A 21773-nucleotide genomic window follows, 5' to 3' on the forward strand; every position below is an offset into this window, starting at 1 on the left:
CTGAACCCCATTGAGAACCTGTGGTCCATCATCAAATGTGAGATTTACAAGGAGGGAAAACAGTACACCTCTCTGAACAGTGTCTGGGAGGCTGTGGTTGCTGCTGCACGCAATGTTGATGGTGAACAGATCAAAACACTGACAGAATCCATGGATGGCAGGCTTTTGGGTGTCCTTGCAAAGAAAGGTGGCTATATTGGTCACTGATTTGTTTTTGTTTTGTTTTTGAATGTCAGAAATGTATATTTGTGAATGTTGAGATGTTATATTGGTTTCACTGGTAATAATAAATAATTGAAATGGGTATATATTTGTTTTTTATTAAGTTGCCTAATAATTATGCACACCTGATATAGGGTGTTGATGTCATTAGACCACACCCCTTCTCATTACAGAGATGCACATCACCTAATATGCTTAATTGGTAGTAGGCTTTCGAGCCTATACAGCTTGGAGTAAGACAACATGCATAAAGAGGATGATGTGATCAAAATACTCATTTGCCTAATAATTCTGCACTCCCTGTATATTTGGCCAGCTGTCTTGGGCCGGCCAAACACACATGCACAGTAGGCTCTCTCCAGCCCAGCAACACAGTTGCCGAGCTGGAGAGAGCATGTACAGGCTCCCAGTTTGCCTGGTACACCCTGGTTGGGTGCTCCCAGCTAATCCTGACGCTGCTCTGAGCAGAGTTAGGATTGGCCGCAGGGCAGGCTGGGAGCCTGTGCCTGAAGCCTGCAACCGAGGACAGGAGCGGCGCGGCAGCAAGTGAAGGTTAGTGTTTTTTTGTTTTTATTAAATCATTGTTTATTACCCCAAAGACCTATGGAAAACCTCTTTTATTTTGGTCTTTGTTCCACATCTTTTGAAATATAGGAAATTCTTATTCGAATATCACAAAACATATATTCCGTAGCAAAATATATTTTTAAATGTTTGGAACCATTGATCAATGATTTCAAAGGTTTAATGAGACTGAATATTAAAATGCAATGTAAAAATACATAGTTCTGTTAACAAGCTCATCCTTAATATATACACTAAACACAGAGAGAAATCATGATTAAAAAAAAACCCTCAGACCTTTCCCTGCCAAACCAGCTGCCTTTGGCTATGCCTAGGTGCACGGCTGCCTTTGGCTGTGCGCCAATATTATCCAAGTAATAGCTTTGGCCTTTGACTGCATGCTAACGCTTCAATTTTTATTTTTTAATTGTGAATCTTACTCTGCTCTGCATTGCTTTTGACCATAGACAGTGTCAACTAGTTTTGGCTGAGCACAACTACTCCAGAGTTTTCAGTAACTCCAGATCCCAAATATGAATCTGTAGCTCAGCGCACTACCTTTGCCATATGCAGTGGGAACTGGGTATGCCTTTCAGCCTTTGCGCGTAAACTGAACCAAGCTCTCATTGTTTGAAAAACAGCTGTGTATGGGCTATGGCTTTTTAGATTTACACCAACTACTGTATTGTACAATGTGCAAGTTTACTACAAATCATTTTTGACCTAGCACTTGTCTGCCACAAGCCTATAGTTAGGACCATGTTTCCGTAGAAAAAGCTTTTTTTTTTACTTGCCTATATCGCTGGAACCGTTTGACAAATCTTCATGAAAGTTTCCAAAAAAGTGCCCTGGTGATTCTTGTTGTGCACAGAAAGTTTCGGGGTGTTCCGTCAAGCGGGGGCCGAGAAAAAGGGTGGGTCAAAACAGTTGCATTTCCCATGTTAAATCCCACAGGACCCGTGAACAAGCCTACAGCCCAAACCACTGGACAGAATTACACCAAAATTTGGCAGAAAGCTGGGTTTCGGTTTGCAGATTACACTTTTCCGTATTTGGTGTAAATCCATTCAATAGTTTCTGAGAAATTAAAGAACATTTGTATATCTGAGGTTGTAAATAATTCATGAATATTCGCAAATTTTCATGAATACGGTCAAACAGAAGCAATGTAATTGGCTGGCCACAACCTGAACAGAAAGTTGCAGCTGCCATTTTATGTTACGGGAGAGGGTCCCTGGGGCTGAAAAAGAAAATGAAAGGAGCATAAGGGGTCAGGGTGGATACCCAGACCCCAGGAGTGTGATATAGGGGTAATTGCGGGTCAAATTATGGGTTTAAAATGATTTTTCTTCACCCTGCACGAAACTCGAGATTAATCAAGATTAAGCAAAAACATTTTTTAATCCATAGACTCATTCATGCACTAATTCATTCACTCATACATGCATTCAGAGACTCATGCCCACTCACAAATCCACTCAGACACTCATGCACCCACTCAGACCCACTCAGACACTGCTTTGTAGCCAACCCCATTCAGCTTTGTGTGGCGGGGTGTTGGCTTTATGTTTGGTAATAAAATATCACAAAAATATTATGTTAAAAAAATCATAACAATTTGCTAAAAAACATAGGTCAAAGTAACATTAAAGTTCCCTGGGATAAAAAGATATGTTGTTGTTTAAAAGATAGTCTTAGAAATTCCCTGAAAAAAACAAAGGTGAAAGTAATGTTATATTTAGGTGAATGTTGGTCCAGTAAATACATCTCCCAGTGACCCCATCCCTGGGGCCTAAATTATGTTGTTGTGGATGCCCTGGTCCCACCTGCGACATCCACAGCAATTGCAAGCCTTTGGGTGATGAGGTGAGACCTATGGCCCCTGAGGCTCTTGACACTGCCGGCTCCCCCTGCCTGAATCCATCCAAGTGTGGCGGGAGCTGGCTGCATTTGTTTGCTCTCTCCCAAAGGGTGTAACACTTCTTTCTTCTCCTACCGGACAAGACCAAACTTGTGTCCCTGCCCACAAGAGCACAGGCAAGGAGTTGAAGTTCTCTCTGCCTATGCTGTTGCGGGCAGGATATGCAGTGTCTGAGGGGCATGGAGTCCTTGGAACACTGCTACTATCAGGCCAAAGGTGATTGAGTCCCCGGGGCAACTGGATTGCTCAGGGGGGCCCATATCCCCCAACCCACAAAAAGTTATTTGTTTTTGGGGAGGGCCTCAGGGAGGTGGTTCTTTTAATGGCTCATAGAGAGGGCTACATGCCCCTCTCCCCAAATTAAAAATACATCAGCCCAAGGGATGGGGTCCCTGGGACCTTTTAATGGCTCAGAGAGAGGAGTTGCATGCCCTTCTCCCAAATACACCAAAAATTGGGCCATGGTGGGTGGAGTCCATACAACACCCCATAATTTCCTGCAAGGGGTTAAAAAAAAAAATGTTTTATGCTACCTACAGAAGGGGCAGGGCCAACATCATGCTTTGTTTTCAAAATCTTGTGGGGGCTGCAGGGAGCACAGCAGTTCCCCAAGAACATTTAATAAAAATTGAAGCAAAGTTTCTGGTCATTGAATCAGTGACCCTAGGAGAGATTACCATTAATTTCAAAGAACTCTGAGTTGAAGCTTTGGGCTTCTAAGCTGGAGTGGAGGGATTCCCCGTGGTTGGTTCTATGGCTTACTTTGTGGCCTGAAAAATATAAAAAAAGACTTAAAGACATGTACATGTTTTTTAAGTGAAATACTGAAAACATATTGCGACAATCACAATTATTAAACCTTACAATATGTGAATTTATAAAATATACATTTGATTACTGGTGAGAAAGCCAACAGGTCTGTTTTATAGATCTTGAAGCTCTGGCCCCTTTGTTAAAGTCAGTAGGGCTATGTTACATAATTTATTGTTTTGACCCTTTGTCAAAGCCAACAGGTCTGCCTTACTTAAGATGACACCCTTTATTTTGTTACATGACAAAGGGGTTGATTACGAGTTTGGCGGACGGAAAACTCCGTCCGCCAAACTCCCTACATGGTGGCCGCCGCATGCTCGGTAAACTCTCCGCCAGAGCTATTATGGGTTTCATGCTAGGTCTGTGGGTGGAAACCTACGTTCGGCCTGCTGGCCTAGCGGGAAACAGGTTACAGCATTTTCCTGGCTCGTAATCGAGCCGGTGGCAATGATGTCGCCTGCAGGGTGTACCAGCACCCCTTGCAATGTGAACATTGCTACGGTGCTGGCCAGGGGGGCACTGCACCGCCCCTGCAAAGTACATCAGCAGTGGCCCCCCTGAGACCCCCTGTACCCTTTCTCTGTCAGCCTTTTCATGGCAATGCTATCACCATGAAACCGCTGGTGGAGAAGGGGGTCGTAATAGCTCTGCCCTGGTGGATTAGGACTGCACCATCCTCCAGATCCAAGATCCTCGTGGAGCTGGCGGTTCCCTGGCAATCCGACCGCCAGGGTTGTAATGTGGCAGTCGGACCGCCGCATTGGTGTCGGTCTAGACCACCACTGCGAGTGTGGCTGTCTATAGACCGCCACACTCGTAATCACCCCATAGTCAACTGTGTACGGCAGTGGGTATTTGGGCACCCTTGGGGATTTAGGCATAGTGCCTGGCCTTATTATTGTATCTCTGCTAATTTACCACACCTTATTTTAGAGATCACAGACGTTTCTTTAAAATTCATACCTCTGCAATCTAACAATACCTAAGCTCTGTAGCTCATTTATTAATACCCCCTCCTACAGAAAAATCACACCAAACCCTTATTAATTTAATTTACCACATGGAAACTGTAGTAAATGCCTGACACGGTTTCCTTACGAGTGCAAGACTTACCCCAATGACCAACAGTAGCCACAATAAATCTCATTAACCCGGGTTCTGGAACAGAGCGCTGTCCAGCATAAAGCATTATGATGTCTCATCAGGGGTAGAAAGTGTTGTAGCAATACAATACAATATATAACTCATAATAATACTAATGCCATGTGTTGGACCTGCCATCCTTTGTGTGGTTTTCACCCAACAATTTGCCTTCCATCCTCTGGTTTTTGCTGGCATCGTTTTTGCTGGGCTTAGGACTTTGCAAACGTTACCACTGCTAACCAGTGCTTGTAATCTCCCTTTTACACATGGTAACATTGACACATAACCAATTGGCCTATTTAATTTACTTGTAAGTCCCTATTTAAGTGGTACCCCACCCAGGGTCTGTAAACTAAATGCTACTAGTTGGCCTGCAGCACATGTGCCACCCACCTAGGTAGTCCTTTAAAACATGCCCCAGGACTGCTATTGCAGTCTGTGTGTCCAGTTTCAAAACTGACATTTAAGTCTAGTCAAATTAAACCTTTTTTCCGGCCTAAAACTCCCTTTTTAATGCAAGGGCCACCCCTAGAGTAGGGCCTGTACAGGCCATAGGGTTTGGTACAGTGCATTCAAAAACGTGGACTTGTGCTTTTAAGTTTTCCAAGTCCTGGTAGTGAAAAAGTGCTACATTTTTTCTTTAGTAATGTGAGGCCTACCTTTCCCAAAGGATAACATTGGGTTAACGTAGTACGTTCAATATGTGATTACTTTTAAATAGTAACAGGTAGGAATGCCAAGTTGGTGTCTAAAGAACTGTAATTTAAAACTCTTTATAAAGGTAAAGTTGGATTTTAAATCACAATTCTGAAAATGCCTCTTGTAGAAAGTTGGCTTTTTTTGTCCGATTACTAACACTAGAGTACCCCCCAAGATAAGTAGTCTTAGAAACAAAGGGAAGGGTTGTGTGCTACACCTGTACACCACACTTACGGACGTGGGAAAAGGAAGAAAAACGTTTTCTTATAAATATCCCTCACCCACTCTAATATTGGCATCATCGGGTTCACCCTGACTCCTAAAGGTCAGAGTGGGCTCAACCATACTCCAGGCGCCTCTTATGAGAAAATTATACTAGGAGACATATCCTTAAGTTAAACATTCCTCATCCAGTCCAAAGGTGTCCCTTTATTAGAAGGATGGATAGGAATGATTAAAACTATATAATGTTATAGTTTTAGGATATAATGGTCCTGTGACCCTGAATTCTTCAATCGCACCAATATGTTTCAGCCCTACACTAATAGCCTCTGTAGGTCCTTAGCTTTCATCAGGGTGGGTTTGTATTTTCTAATACTACCCATGTGGCATGTTTAGCAATATTTGTATGTTTCATGCAAATATATATTAAGCATGCACAGGTAGCATAATACTTGCCTCTTTAAGTCATACCTATAAAAACACAAAATATATCCTGTAAGATATTGTGCCATTCTGTGGCTCCTTCAAAAGTACCACACATACCTCCCCATCATGTGTCCAAAAAACAAATGTTTATGGTGAGCATATTGAGGCATCCGTTTGTGTCCTTTTACTCCTACACATACATCTTGTAACAGCGTTTGAACCAAGTTTAATATTAGTCACTCTTGCATGGAGTACATCTAATCTCAACTCATGCCAGTGTCAGAAGTGAGATCAGACATAAGCTGCAGCACTTCAGCAGCTTTAACCTGGGAGTCCTCAACATACATAGGCCAACATTCATGGCTCCCACATTGGGGTTTGAATTTAACTCACATATATATCTGTATGACCATCTCTTGCTTTTAGTGCACTGTGACTTCACTCACCTGATTTGTGGGATAAAATTGACCCCAGGGGGGCAGGAGTAGGGCTGGCCCTATAGTCAAACCCTACAGGGAGTAATTGAACATACTGTCAGAATTTCAGATCCAATACTTAACCAAAATGAGCATTCACTTGCATTTCATAAGCATTTAGGCCAATATTTATACTTTTTTAGCGCCGCATTTGCCTCATTTTTTGACGCAACAATGGCGCAAACTTGCAAAATACAATTGTATTTTGTAAATTTGCGCCGTTTTTGCATCAAAAAACGGCGCAAATGCGGTGCTAAAAAAGTATAAATATGGGCCTTACTTTGTCAAGGGTCTCTACCCTCTGAACCATCTATTTGGCTCCACTCTCCCCAGCTTGTGGCTGTATGGTGCCAGTGGGCATGAGTATTTGAACCGTGGGGTCTGGCCAGTATGGGCTGGTTTCTGGAAATAAAAACCAATCAGAGCAAAGCTCCATTGATATCTCTCAGCTGTGTTACTTTCGCTGTGGCGTGAACGGGTGCACGATCATGATGCGCCAAAGTGGAGGCTGCGTAATCTCGGAACACCTCAGCCATCCTAGTGCCGATGCGGTATCTAACCTCTGTTGGATGTGACACAGCTGTACGGCGCCGGTACCCTTTCCAGGCGCCGCCCCTTTGTGTGCTATTGTTCAGAGTTGGTGGGTGGATTGCTAAACATGGGAGTACAAGTCTCCATGTTTATCATCAACACCCCAATGCAAAGGCTGCCAGTAAAATTGGGGTAACCAGGAACTATCTTAAAATTTTCTCAGAATTGAAAACCGTAACTTTCTTCAGGGTGTCAGCTGACTCTGCCCTTCCTCCTACAAGAGTGACCTTGCGCTGTACACTAATCAGGCTGCCATCTTGAAATGTACCAATATTTGACTGTGATGTCTGGTTGTCGGTCCTTAATCGGTAAACTACCGAACTAAAATAAAATTAATGCATTTCCCATGCTTGGTATTGAGGAACTCGACATTCACCTGAACAATGTCATACTAACTATCAAGGGCCCATTGCAAGATAAGGCCCCAGGGCCAGTTGGGGTCCCAGTTGATCTCTTTAAGTACAACATTGATCTTTGGGTACCAATTATGGTAAACGTTTTTGGAGCTGCATCAAACTCTGTCCTCCCTCCATCATGGTCTAGTGCCATTATTGTACCGATCTTTAAGAAGGGAGACCAGAGTGACCCTGCTTGTTATCGTCCAATTTCTCTGATTGACGCCACTGTAAAGATTTTTGGAAGAATCCTCCTGGACCATTTGGAAGCCTGGGCTTTAGACAATAACATTGTCTCCAAGTCTCAGTTTGGACTCAGGAAGGCGGTGGGGACAGTCGACCAATGTTTGAACCTCCACCTGATTAGAGAAAAGTATGTGGGGGCAAAGCAAGGGTGTCTTTATTTGGCATTTATGGATCTAGCGGCAGCTTTTGACAGTGTGGACAGAAGCAAATTATGGGCGATGCTAACCGATAAATGTACTAATCCAAAGATAGTGTCCCTGTTGGCCCAACTCCACAATGATGTCGAAGCTAAGGTCAGATTTGGGCAAGAGGGGTAATGTACCAGCCCCTTTAAGGTTAGGAAAGGGGTAAGACAGGGTTGTGTTCTTGCACCCTTCCTTTTTACGTTTTATATAAATGGCCTAAAGGGAGCTCTGATTGACGAAAAGGCAGATAACGCTAAGATCGCTGAAAGACCACAACCAGTATTAATGTACGCCGATGATTGTGTTCTGATGGCACGGACTGGGAGGGGCCTCCAAAAACTCTTAAGCAGATTTGTGGATTTGATGACAGCCTTGGGATTGCCACTGGATTCAAGCTAGCCTGGCTGATGAGGGGTGAAACCCCGAAACCGGTCCTAGGATGCTTGTTTCCGGTCCAGTGAGGACCTTGCTTGGCAGTTCGGTCTGGACTGTTCCCATGAGGAACAGGGTCAAGACTGATTTGCATATGGCTGGGTCCAAACTGGGGTGGCATGGTGAGCAAAAGAACGATGGATTAAACCCAGATCTATGACTGGGGGTGAGTGTTTGACAATGTTCAGCATTCCGTCCATCACTTGTTGTTTTTGCTTTGTCGCCCTAAGTGGGAAGGGTATGCCCAGACGTGGGTCCCGTGCTTCCCATGCCACTGGATTCAAGCTAGCCTGGCTGATGAGGGTTGAAACCCCGAAACCGGTCCTAGGATGCTTGTTTCCGGTCCAGTGAGGACCTTGCTTGGCAGTTCGGTCTGGACTGTTCCCATGAGGAACAGGGTCAAGACTGATTTGCATATGGCTGGGTCCAAACTGGGGTGGCATGGGGAGCAAAAGAACGATGGATTAAAGCCAGATCTATGACTGGGGGTGAGTGTTTGACAATGTTCAGCATTCCGTCCATCACTTGTTGTTTTTGCTTTGTCGCCCTAAGTGGGAAGGGTATGCCCAGACGTGGGTCCCGTGCTTCCCATGCCACTGGATTCAAGCTAGCCTGGCTGATGAGGGGTGAAACCCCGAAACCGGTCCTAGGATGCTTGTTTCCGGTCCAGTGAGGACCTTGCTTGGCAGTTCGGTCTGGACTGTTCCCATGAGGAACAGGGTCAAGACTGATTTGCATATGGCTGGGTCCAAACTGGGGTGGCATGGTGAGCAAAAGAACGATGGATTAAACCCAGATCTATGACTGGGGGTGAGTGTTTGACAATGTTCAGCATTCCGTCCATCACTTGTTGTTTTTGCTTTGTCGCCTTGGGATTGTCCACTAATAAAACAAAATCATATACTATAATTTGTGGCCGCCCAAGAACTAGAGCCCCTCAGTTTTATATTGAAAGTATCCAACTGAGCAGTGTAAATACCTTCACGTATTTGAGAATTCCCTTTGACAATGGGTCTAACTGGAAGCACCTCAGAGAAATCAGAGGCACACAATACAACCAAGCAGTGGCAGCTATACGCAAATTCATCATCAAACTAGGCTGCACACCAAAAAAGCCCATTACCACCATCTATAAGGCAAGGCCTACTTCGATTGTCAGATATGGAGATGGGGTATGGGGCTATACGGGCACATCATCTCTGCAAATAAGAGAAAATACATTTCTGAGAAGTCTACTCTCACTCTCATAGAGCGTTCCTGGTATAATTCCACATGCAGAATTAGGTCTCCCTTTTCTGGAGGACCTGATTAAGTTAGCCCCTTTAGCTCGCTGGATGTCTGTTTGGACTAGGCCGGAAGCAGCTCTCACTCAGACACTGCTTATGGACTGCATGAGACTGGATGGAGTACAGAGATGTGCCTGGGTTATGTACATAAAAGAGTCCCTGAGCAGCCTTAACACATCAGACTTATTCTTTAACCCTGGGGCCAAAGGCAAACAGGACATCCTAGTAGTAAAAAATGAATTCCAAGAGAAATTGGCTACTGATAGAGTGAGGCACGATCTGGGGCAAGGCATGGTGGCAGCTTATCTACCCTTATGTACTACATTTAAAATTGAACCTTATCTTTTAACTGTCCCGTGGCACCATAGATTTTTCTTGAAAAGGTTTCGTCTGGACCTAGCCCACTTTTTAGTGGCTTGTCCCCCCAAGGTGCACCGCAATAGGGACCTAATACCCTGTCCATGTGATATGCGTTCAGAACAATCGCAAATGCATATGTTTTTATTTTGTAAGCTGTACAAAGAGCAGAGGAAGGTTTTTTTAATGCCACTTCTTAAATCACTAAATATCAGGAGGTGTAAGAAAGCTATTTTTCATCTGCAGTTACTCCAGTCTGAAATGATCTGTATAGCTATTGGTCGCTTTATTGCTGCAGCGATAAAAGAAAGGAAATATCTTGATTCTAACTGCTAAGCACCTTGCTACAAATTTGCACAGCTTGGCAAACAATATTTTAGATGACCAAATGACTATCTGATCAGGTATGCACATTTTAAGAGGTTCCAAAGATTGTACTGCTCTTCTTATGTACGTATATCCCATTTGCTATTTAATGATGTACAGTTCTGCAAATAATATTTTAGTTGACCAAATGACTATTTGATCGGGTATGCAAATTTATAGAGGCTCTAATTATTGTACTGATCTTTTTATCTACATATATTTTACCACTATTTATTGAAGTTTTTTTCTCTTATCTTTTTAACCTATTAATTAACTTTGTAGATATGCTTTTTTATGGATTTCTATCAAAGATCCGAATAAAAATTTTCTGACTGCTAATGAATGCATTTTACTTATTCAGAATATATGAGTGACTACTTGTGACCGATTAAGCTCGGAAAAAATCTGAGTGGTTTATGTTCGTAGAAGGGGTCACAAAAAAAGTTGGGCTATTTCTGAGTGTGAACCCAGGTGAATGTTTGGGGCATCATTATAAGCCAATACTAATAAACCCTACTAGGGACACCTGCCCATGTGTTTGGAATGTCAACTTTTTGGATATTGCACAACATGGAAGTATGAGACCAATTATCTTACCATTAGTCTGTACAACTGACTAATCTCCCAAACAAGGAAAGCCCACACAAATTTGTCACACATCGGGGTGAACAATTGACAATCCCAATCTGGGGGTTGAGTTTCTCAATGACTGACCACCTAATGTTATCATCATTATGGGTTTTTTCAAGAACATGTGTTGTCAGTTTAGTTGATGCTTTTTTGCACCTTATTGTACTTTTATGCTCACTTATATGGATTTTGATCTTCTGTGTTGTCATTCCAATGTAGCAAAGGCCACATGGACAGGTGATGGTGTATATGACATTGCTGCTTTTAAAGTTGGTGTGAGACCTCTGCTCCCATGGCCTGGGAAGAACCAAGTCTATTGTTTTGCTTTTTTTGGTTAGTGGGCATACTAGCAACTTTCACATGGAAAATGTCCTGTGGTAGGAAGAAGGTTTCATGGGGTGGTTTGTCGTTCAGAAGTTTTTTGCCATGTGTTACTATGCACCAGGCTGTCTCTCAGGCTTCTGTTCCTCCTAAATGAGAACAGTGGTTTGTTTAAGGATAGCTTGTTGGAAGTGAGGATACGCCAATGTTTGTTCACAATTCTTTTAATAGCATTAGATGAAGAGTTGTAGCTGCTTTAAAAAATAATGGAAATATTGCCCTGTTTGGTGTTGTTGTCTAGGAAAGCATCCCGATGAGTGTTTTGTGACCTCATGCGTGCTTCAGCAATCATCCTTTCTTGATATTCTTTTTCTTTCAACTTCTTGGTCAACATTGCTGCTTCGTTCTTAAAGTCTCAAATGTCTGAACAGTCCCTTCTGGTTCTTAAAAACTGTCCCAGTGGCAGATTTTTTCAGAGGGTGTGTGGGTGGGTGCTGTTCTGATCCGTCGGCTTGCTATACAATGTGCTGATGAAACCCTCATCTTTTACCATGATGTTGACATCAAGAAAAGACACACAGGTTCTGTTTGTTGTCATTGTGAAGCTAAGAAGTGGATTCCTTCCATTCAGCCAGATCTTGAATGATTGAGTGTTAGTTTCGTCCCTTTGCCAGATGACCAGAATGTAGTGCAGTCATACCCTTATATGGGCACCAAATGGGTTGTTGGTCCATATGTTCTCCTCTTTAAATCAGCTCCTGTACAGGCAGACTATACTCAGTGAAAAGGTAGTCCCTATGGTAGTACTGTGACACTGTAAAAAGATTTGATCCTCAAAGGAGAAGAAATTCTTGGTCAACGTTAGGTCAGCCAGTTTAATTATTCATTGTAATGAGGCCGGCCATGGCCATTCCTGGACAAGAAGAAGCTTGGTAATCACCCATTAGCTTTTACCTTTCGGGATACAGGTATAGAGTGCCTCTACATCAATGCACAATAGTGTTTCTGTTGCAGAATTGTATTTCACTTCTTTTAGTAAGTTCAGCAGATGTTGCGTGTCCTTAATATAGGATCTTGTTTGTGTTACCAGGGGTCGTAAGAACCACTCGGTGTATTGTGACAATGGCTCTAGCAGTGAACGGATCCCTGATACTATAGTTCTTCTGGTAGGGGAGGTAGTCTACCCTTGTGAATCTTGGGAATAGTGTAAAACTTGGGCATTCCTGGTTCGGTGGTAATGAGGAATTGCTCTTCTTTATTTGTGATCCACTCAGTGCCAGCAGCTTCCTCTACTAGTTTCTTAATAGAATTCTTTGTTTTTAAGACTCCTTATCTTGAGGGGTTCTCAAGTGTTAGTAATAGTTCAGTGTAGGGAGGATATATCACTGTGCCCTTGTGAAAAGGGTCTACCCACCATCCAGGTTAGGAAGGTTTCCCTAGCCCTCCAGACCTTTGATTGAGTTTGGTTTGTGTCCTACCATTTGGTGCTTGCAGCCTATATCCTGGGTCGCATGACTAAATGTAGCTGGTAGTTGGTCTTTGTGTATTGCTCCCAGACATTGAGACAAAGGAGGGATAGGTGTTGGCAGGATGGGCCATCTCTGACTTGATGAGGGGGTGGAACTGCCACCTACCGCTTTGTGCCTTAGTTCACAAAGCATTTGACATTAGTATTTTGTGGCTCCAGACGAGCCGTGGCCATGGCAGGGAGGCAGGAAATTGCAAGCACCTCTGAGAGTGGAAGCCTCTAGAAACGTCTTCTTCTTCAAAATGGGTATCAGGTATAAATAATAAATTCTCAGACCCAACTCTTCAATACACCTCTGGACCTGTGGAAAGCTCAGAAGGACTTCTCTGTTGCTCTGCAAGAAGGACTGCTACTCTATTGCCCTACTACCCTGCAGCCTGGCTGCTTGAGTGAAAAGAACTAGACCTGCATCTTTAACCGAGGATTGCCAGAGTTACCCCAATGGCTAGTTGGTTAGCCTCCTGATCAGAGCCTCAGGGATAGAAAAGGCTCTAACCACCTTGTACCTAGCACCTGAATTCACTCTGCTGTGAGTCCTACCTCCTAAGTGGTTCCACCCCTGCCATGAACCCTTGGAAGTGTGCCTGAAGGTGGTCTGCCAGTCCAGCTGTGGTCCTGTCAGCTGGACCGAAGCAGCGTGACACATCTTCTCATAGACGTATTGGAGCCGCTGCTGCATTACTCAACCCAAACGCAGAACCCTGCATCGCAGTACGCAGCTTCCTTTGAACTACAGTTGCATGGCTCATTCTTTACACATGCCTTCGCATCGCAAGCCCCTCATTAGTGGCATTCTCGATGATGCACAGGACTTCTCATCGCAGCCCCTTAGCTTCCTCGGAACCACCTTTGCAACGCATCCTCAACACAGGAATTTGCATTGCAAGCCTCAGGGATAGACAAGACTCTAACTACCTTGAACCGAGCACCTGGATTCAGCTTACTGTGTGTGCTACCCCCAAAGTGGTGCCACCCCTGTGATGAACCCTTGAAGTGCACCTAAAGGTGCTCTGCCAGTCCAGTTGTGGCCCCCGCTGCACAACTCAGCCCAAACTGAGAACCTTTCATCATAGCACGCTACTTCCTTGGAGCTGCAATTGTAAGATGCATCCTTGGCATAGGCCTTCACATCGCAAAACCCTCATCAATGGCATCCTCAACGACGATGCTGGACTTCGCATCGCAGCCCAGTAGCTTCCTGGGAACCACGACTGTGTGACATATTGTCAATGCAGGAATTTGCATCACAAGCCCCTCGTTGATAGTATCCTCAACAATGATGCATGACTTGAAATTGCAGCCTTCAGAATTACTGCTGTGCGATTCATTACCAGTGCAGAATCTAGCAATGCTCCACAAACCAGAAATTAAGGTACTTTGTTGACGTACTTTGTTTGCTTAACCTGGTCCCTTTATCCATCGGATGTACCATCGTGGTCGGCCTGAACTTTTGACTTTGTCCTGGTCGGCCGCAACCAGATAACCACAATTGGCGCTTTGTACTTCCAAACACTATTTTCACTTAAATCTTTTTTACGATTGCATATCTCCAGTTCTACAGACTGGATTTTTGCTGTTTAGGTCTCAGACAATTTATTACATTTTACTCTATCTTTCTAAATTGGTGAGGAATTTTTCTTGTGTTGTGTTTTCACTTTATTACTGTTTGAAGTACTGCATAATTAATTTGCACACTGCCTCTAAGTTAAGCCTGACTGCTTTTGTGCCAAGCTACCAGAGGGTTAACCACAGATTAATTTAGGATTTGCTGGTGTTTCACCCTGACATGAATTGTGCTTGCTGCTTGAGGAGGATTTCACCCCCCCAGCCACCAGTAAGCCAATGTCTTACAACATAATATTATCAGTGAAGCAGTTTATTGTAGTCAACAAAGGCTGCATGATAATTCCCTTATACTTCTTGACAGTCTTATGCTCACATAGAGCAAAACTGCTAAGGGTCATGTCCATCGAACAGTATTGTACCAGTCCACCACATTAATCCCCCATCAACTAATGAACAGGCATGAAATAATTGAAGAGATTTGCCATATGCTGCTGGCCAACTGGAGGATTTAAAATTAGACAACTACTGCAGGTCCCAGCAAACTACATTCTGCTATTTCTTCACATCTCACAATGACAATTGGATACAAGATGATATTAACAAGATCACTCCACCATTTCTTCCTTTAATCCAAGCCTACTCAGGACCATACACTTTAAACAATATATCTCAGAATGAACTACCAGTGCAGTAACCAGCTAATTTGACTATGAACCTAAGAAATATAAAGCTTCTCAGAGTTGACAGTTTACTGAAAATAATAAACTGTGTGCCTGTCTCTCATACTTCCATTAGACCGCTAGGCATTGCCTCCCATAGCACGATAACTGCACTGCGTAGAATCATAAGGAAGATGCTTTGTGACTGTTAGGAGTGTTATTTCATTGTGTAAAGTCCTCATAGCATGCAGTATAAAATGTTTTATTGAAACACATTTCCCTTGAATATTATCCAAATAGTGCAAGGGACCTTTACATTTTATTCCAGGGAATATTTGATTAAAATTAGAAAAGTTTGCAATCTTTTTCACTCATTACAGTAAGATCTGAAGTGAGTTCACAAAGTATTTTCTTGAGGTCTTCTACTGAGGTTTTTGAATCAAGAGCCTAAATTACACACATGTGAAGATCTGTACATGATTAGAATTATATATTTGTTCAGTATTGCAATGAATCATTGTGATACCTAGGAAAGAGGCACCAAGCAGTTATTTACGTTTTGGTAAACAAAGCCCTATCTTTTGCTTTTTTCAGATTGAACATTGAGCCCGGATGGAGTCCATTGGAAAGTGACCACAAACCATACTTCCAGGTGGACTTCATGCAGCCAACCTTCATCTCAGCCATTGTTACTCAGGGTGGACGACAGTCAGGTGGCTATGTCACAAAATACCGGTTGATGTACAGCAACAATGGGGTGTACTACCGCAACTACACAGAGAGAGAGCATGACACACCTGAAAAGGCAAAGGTACCAAGAGTCCAAAACAATTGTGGTAGAACAGGATAGTAGTTTGTAGTCATAGGAGGCTTGTACAAGATTATTAATTACGTTTGTGACACCTTTCATTTAATAAAGTAAAGCTATTTTTATAACTTTTATTACATCTACTATCTTAACATCTGGGGTAATCTCATTCAGACATTTTCTTAAAGTTAAGTGCAAAACTGTAATAGACAATTTCAACCCAGGTTCTATTCTCATACAGACTCCTTAAAATATGAAAGAAAACACACTTCTTCCTGAAATATAGATAATCTGACAGACATCTAGCAACAAGGGATAAATTTAATCCAGTCCTCTTTGTGAAATAAAGAATATATCTTACATTGTTTGGAAAATCAGTGACTAGTCTCATAAACATCGAGAGACTAATTCAGCACAATCTTTACAAAATGTAGCACTTGCTGTACTACACCCATTTCCAAACCAGAGATGTGCAACCTGCATCCTGACTGGTTTTGAACAGGAATGCAGCTTGTGATGAAACCTATTTACTAATGGGTCGCATCACAAATTGTTTATTTTCAGGGGATCGGAAAACATCCTGCCTAATGAATATTAATTGGTCAGATTGCAATCCTCTTGGCTACTGCTTTGCATTCCTCCAAGTTCACTGACATGATTCCCTAAACCATGGTGACAGCCTGTCCTGTATGAAACTACTTCAGCTTGGGGGTTGGTTACTAATCAATGGATTTCAAACTTATTTGTGATCATAAACCACTGATACGTTCCATTGCAACACAAGAATGGGGGGAGTAGACACATTTTTTAAATCCCCTTGTATTTGCGATCCATAATGTATCTCAAAAGCCCTTTTATGAGTCAGTAAAACATTTGTAACATGTAAAAGGACTTTGATAGATTGTAAAAAGCTATTTTGTGATTGTAAACCCAGCATTTTCTCAAGCCACATAGTTTGAAACCTTGAAACACTATTGTACATTAGCCCATAGTGCCTATCTTACAATAGTTTAAAACCACAGAAAAACATCACTAGTTAAAACCAGAAGGCTTACCTCATGCGGACGTCTTAAACAAAGTTGCTAATCTCAAATACCTTTTTTTTAAACCAGGTGCTATGGTAATAAGGACAACTTGAAATGTGGATGACAGTATAAAAGAAATGCATTAAAATCAGGAGGCTTGTTTTTCACAGGTGTCTTCCGCATACCAAGATGCAAATTTCAATTAGGCTTCTTAAACTCAGAAGCTTAATCACACTGTGTTCTAAAAGTAATTGTCTATTCTAATTTGAACTTCTTGTTAACATTAGTTTGTGGCTATCACACAATCTGAAAATTAGGCAGTCAGCCACAAACTGATATCTTAGAATCTAGTTAAAAATCTCCCACAGAGGTATGAAAATCAAAACACTAATGAGTTGATATGGCACTAGAATCTCGAGTTTCAAATATCATGCTAATAAAACATTGACAAAATGTCCTCAAAGTAAGTATCTATAGGTAAGCATTGGTTCATTATAATTAACTCCAAATCTGTGTACCTTAACAATGTATGTATCACCAAGGTACCTAGCCGTGGAGTTAACAATAGTAAATATATACTTAGCAATGTGTTCTAACCTCTATAATGTTTTGCTTGTCAATATATTGTTGTGATATTCCTGTAGTATGATATTGTGTGATTTGCTTAGTCAATGTTCTAACATTCAACAAATCAGACACAGGTTTCTTAAAATTGAACACCAATTAAATAGATGCTTAAATTCAGAAGACTGATGTGGCACATCTCCTGATTTGACACAGCCCCCTTCTTACCATCTGGCTTCAATTCCTGGCAGGTAGATTTAAGGTAGTTTATAAAAACTGTGTTGCTAACTTAGGTATTCCATCACAGATGAGCCATGCAAACAAAGAAGTAATTTGGCCTTTACCAAGTGCTTTGAAGTGAAGCTTAAACTGAGTTTTGTTTGGGACAAAGAGGATTGGGGATCCTATTTTGTTGGTTGTAGGTTAGTAAGCAGTAAAAAGCTTTGGTTGTGGGAGGGGCTATAAAATATTAATTAAAAAATAATTTTCATTTTTGGGAATTTTCACATTCAGCCAGAGATGCACTAAATCTATGATGAGAGGTAATTGATGATTGTTCAGCTTCTGATTTCTCAGGAGTACAGGCTGACTAGGCTATGGAGAAGATCTGAGATTTATCAACAAGTTAGCGTCTCTGAAAATCAGCAGTTACAGGTACGAACTTACCGTATTTCTTTCATGTATCAGATCTTTGAAGCGAATAAGGACACTAATACCCCTGTTATAAGGGAACTGGAACACCCCCTGCTGACTCGCTACTTGCGTATCCTACCTGTGGCACACCACAAAAGCCTGTACCTGAGAGCTGAAGTGCTTGGCTGCCTCTGGGGTAAGTTTCTAAGGTGGGCCTGGGAGAAGAGGCTAAGTTGCCTTCTTGACAAATGTTTTATCTATGGAACACACTGATGTATCAAGTCACTATATTCTACACTACATTTGGCTTCCTTAGAGGACTGTTCCCTCAGTTTGTTTTTCAATATGTTTAGGTTTCTTTCAGAGCACAGTCCTGGCTCAAGGCAGCAGTTGAGCACTATAAGTATAGCACAGATACATACCATTACATGTGGGATAGTAGATACATTTAACATATCTACATAAATGCATGCTCTTACTATTAGATATGTGGCTGTGGGCAGGTTCAGGCAAATTATAAGGCATAATGGATTATTCCACAGTATCTGTAGTAGTACCATGGAGAAGTAGATGAAATGGACCCAGAGGACAGAGAGATTGTAGGAACAGCTATATTTCAATATCCTTTAAAATTGAAAAAAGGAATGGGATGAAGCTAAGTGAAATTAAATATTGGTCCACAGTTGCAATGTCTGGAAGACAAATGCTTATTTCTACATACCATATTTTTCGGCTTTCTGCATTTCCAGTCTGGTGATAGAATGGGTTTAGGTTACTCTTTGGTCACTCAAGATCGCTACTTTGAAGACAAGGCAGTCTGAATTGCTAGGATACAGTTATTTACTGATGATGTGATTATTCTAGAATTAATTTTACACTGAGGCAAGGGAGATCTCTTAGGATGAGGTGATGGAGTTACATTTCTGTGAACATAATGCAGAAAATGGTTCGGAGGAATGCCTTCAAAGGAGTCATGAATATGTATGTTAGACCATTGAACAGATTATTTCCACCATTGCTATGATAGAGAGCAGTCACTTGAACAGCAGAGCAAGGATTGGTGGGAAGGAGGAAAAATGGCATCTTCCAGTACAAGCTGAGTTGGCACCTGGTTGTTTATGCTTTTTTGATAACATAGTCCCCGAAGAATTCAGAGTCAATTCAAAACCAAGGGACTTGGGCAATGAATGATAGGGGAGTGAAAGCCATGGGATTCACATGGGAAGCCAGGATTACACCATATTTTTATGGGTTCCACTGTGAAAAAATATTTTTCATAACACCTTTTATTCTTTTACTTAAAATACATTGTAATTCAGCAGTCAGAAATTGTGATGAAGCGGACACATATGTAGGGTTCCTAACTGCCACAAAGTATGTGGGCTCTCCTCGTGTGCCATTCCACCCCGATTCCTTCACTCACTTTCACCCCATTCCCTGGTCGCAAAAAGCTCCAACAAATGTATGTCCATATCCAGTGTCCAGAGCCTTCCCACAAACGGCTCAAGGTGAATCCCCCTTTGCTGAAAAAATCTTTACATGTTTTAACATGTTTTTGGAGGACAGCCCGGGGCCAGGAAGCTGGGCCATTCCAGGCTCAAGCAGCGGTCGAACACTGTCTTCCACACCCTCAACGAAAGTGCTGCAGGGTCACTCCATGCCTTAACAATGTCCTGTTTGGTGATAACCAAGGCCAGTCAAAATAAAGCTTTCCTACACGTATTCCCATCATTGCCATCAGAAAAGTGGAGCAGTACAAGTCTAGGTTTTCTGGGGAGGCTCCAACCCAAGACCCCTCCCCCCAGTCACCAATACTTCCCCCTCCCCCAGAAATGCACAAATAAAGCACAGCCCCAAAGAGTGTGAAGAAAGTCACCTGTGGGTGCTGAGCAACACATGGGAGGTTTCTGGATGTCTCCATTTCCCATGGCCTCTCCCCTGTGTGATAAGCCTGCTGTAGATGCTTTAACTGAATGGTGCAGAATTGAAAATTAATGGTGACTTCGTAGGGGATGGCATGGCTTCTGTAGGGGCTGCCAGGGCTTTCCTCCAGTCGTCTTCCTCAAGTGTGTGTAGATCTGAAGCCCTGGTCTTCCACAATTTTTAAAAGTGTCCGGAGTGTTAACCACAAGTGAGATATATATATATATATATATATATATATATATATATATATATATATATATATGTACATATATGGGTGATTACGCTTTTACAGAGTATGTTAATAAAACCTTAGCCTCCAGTGGCCCCCAGCAGGCTGTGAACTGTGTTGTCATCCAAGCTGGAGATATGAGGGGGTTGGGTTTTCTGGACAAAATATTGAGGTGTAAATAACGAGAGACAGAAATATCAGAAATACAATATCGTAATATGAACATATTGTGATGCAGAAAGATTGTTGTCGAGAATGTTTTTTTTTTTTACAAAATATATTTTTTTTAAATATAATAGTTTTTAATATTGTTTTTGTAGGAAAGTACGGTGTGTTTTTACTGGCTCACTGGGATTCTGCTAGTCAGGACCCCAGTGCTCATAGTTTGTGACCTATATGTCAGTATGTTTTACTGTTTTGTCAGGATGATTGACTGTGTCACTGGAGTCCTGCTAACCAGAACTCCAGTGCTCATGCTCTCTCTGTTTCCAAATTTGTCACTGTAGTCTAGTGACTCCGTATTCAACTCCAGATTGACATACTGAACCCACCTTATAAATCCCTAGTATATGGTACCTAGGTACCCAGGGCATTGGGGTTCAAGGAGATCCTTATGGGCTGCAGCATTTCTTTTGCCACCCATAAGGAGCTCACACAAACACTCCTTCAGGACCGCCTTTGCAACCTGAGTGAAATAGTGTAAGCACTATTTCACAGCCATTTTCACTGCACCAGGCAACTTATAAGTCACCTATATGTCTAACCTTCAGACCCTGAAGGCTAGGTGCAAAGTTACTGTGTGTGAGGGCACCCCTGCACTAGCAGAGGTGCCCCCACGTTGTCCAGGACCAATTTCCCAGACTTCGTGATTGGGGGACACCATTATAAGCGTGCACTACATATAGATCAATACATATATGTTGCTTCACAATGGTAACCCCGAACATGGCTATGTGAGGTGTCAAAGAACTGGAAATTGTACCCCCAATCCGATTCTGGTATTGGGGGGCCAATTCCATGCACCTTGGGGCTCCACCATGGACCCCCATACTGCCAAACCAGCTCTCAGAGGTTTCCACTGCAGCCCCAGCTGCTGCCACCTCACAGACAGGTGTCTGCCATCCTGGGGCATGGCCAGCCCAATCCCAGAAAGGCTGAACAAAGCATTTCCTCTGGGGTCGGGTGTTACCCCCTCCCCCTTTGGAAATAGGTGTTACATGGGAGGGGTATCCCCTCAGAGCCTCTGGAAATGCTTTGAGGGGCACAGATGATACCCTCGTTGCAGAATCCAGTCTACACCGGTTCAGGGACCCTCAGTCCCTGCTCTGTCACAAAACGGGACAAAGGAAAGGGGAGTGACCACTCCCCTGTCCATCACCACCCCATTCATGGTGCCCAAAGCTATTCCATAGTGGCCTTGGGTTCTGCCATCTTGTTTTCGGGATAGTCAGGGAACTCTGGGAGCATATGAGTGGCCAGTGCCAGCAGGTGACGTCAGGGACCTCTCCTGATAGGTGCTTACCTGGTTAGGTGACCAATC

The 21773-nt window shown here is 42.6% G+C and overlaps 1 protein-coding gene across 1 annotated transcript in view; it reads left to right on the forward strand.

Annotated features, from left to right (window-relative positions):
* Window positions 1-21773, forward strand: part of LOC138261625 (SCO-spondin-like) — a 1514343-nt gene that overhangs the window by 486284 nt on the left and 1006286 nt on the right. The window contains exons 50-51 of the mRNA XM_069210750.1: window positions 15643-15859; window positions 18133-18274. Coding sequence (XP_069066851.1) covers window positions 15643-15859; window positions 18133-18274 — 359 coding nt within the window. The remainder of the gene's footprint in view (window positions 1-15642; window positions 15860-18132; window positions 18275-21773) is intronic.

The sequence above is a fragment of the Pleurodeles waltl genome, chromosome 10, assembly GCF_031143425.1.
Source record: "Pleurodeles waltl isolate 20211129_DDA chromosome 10, aPleWal1.hap1.20221129, whole genome shotgun sequence".
Classification (NCBI taxonomy): domain Eukaryota; kingdom Metazoa; phylum Chordata; class Amphibia; order Caudata; family Salamandridae; genus Pleurodeles; species Pleurodeles waltl.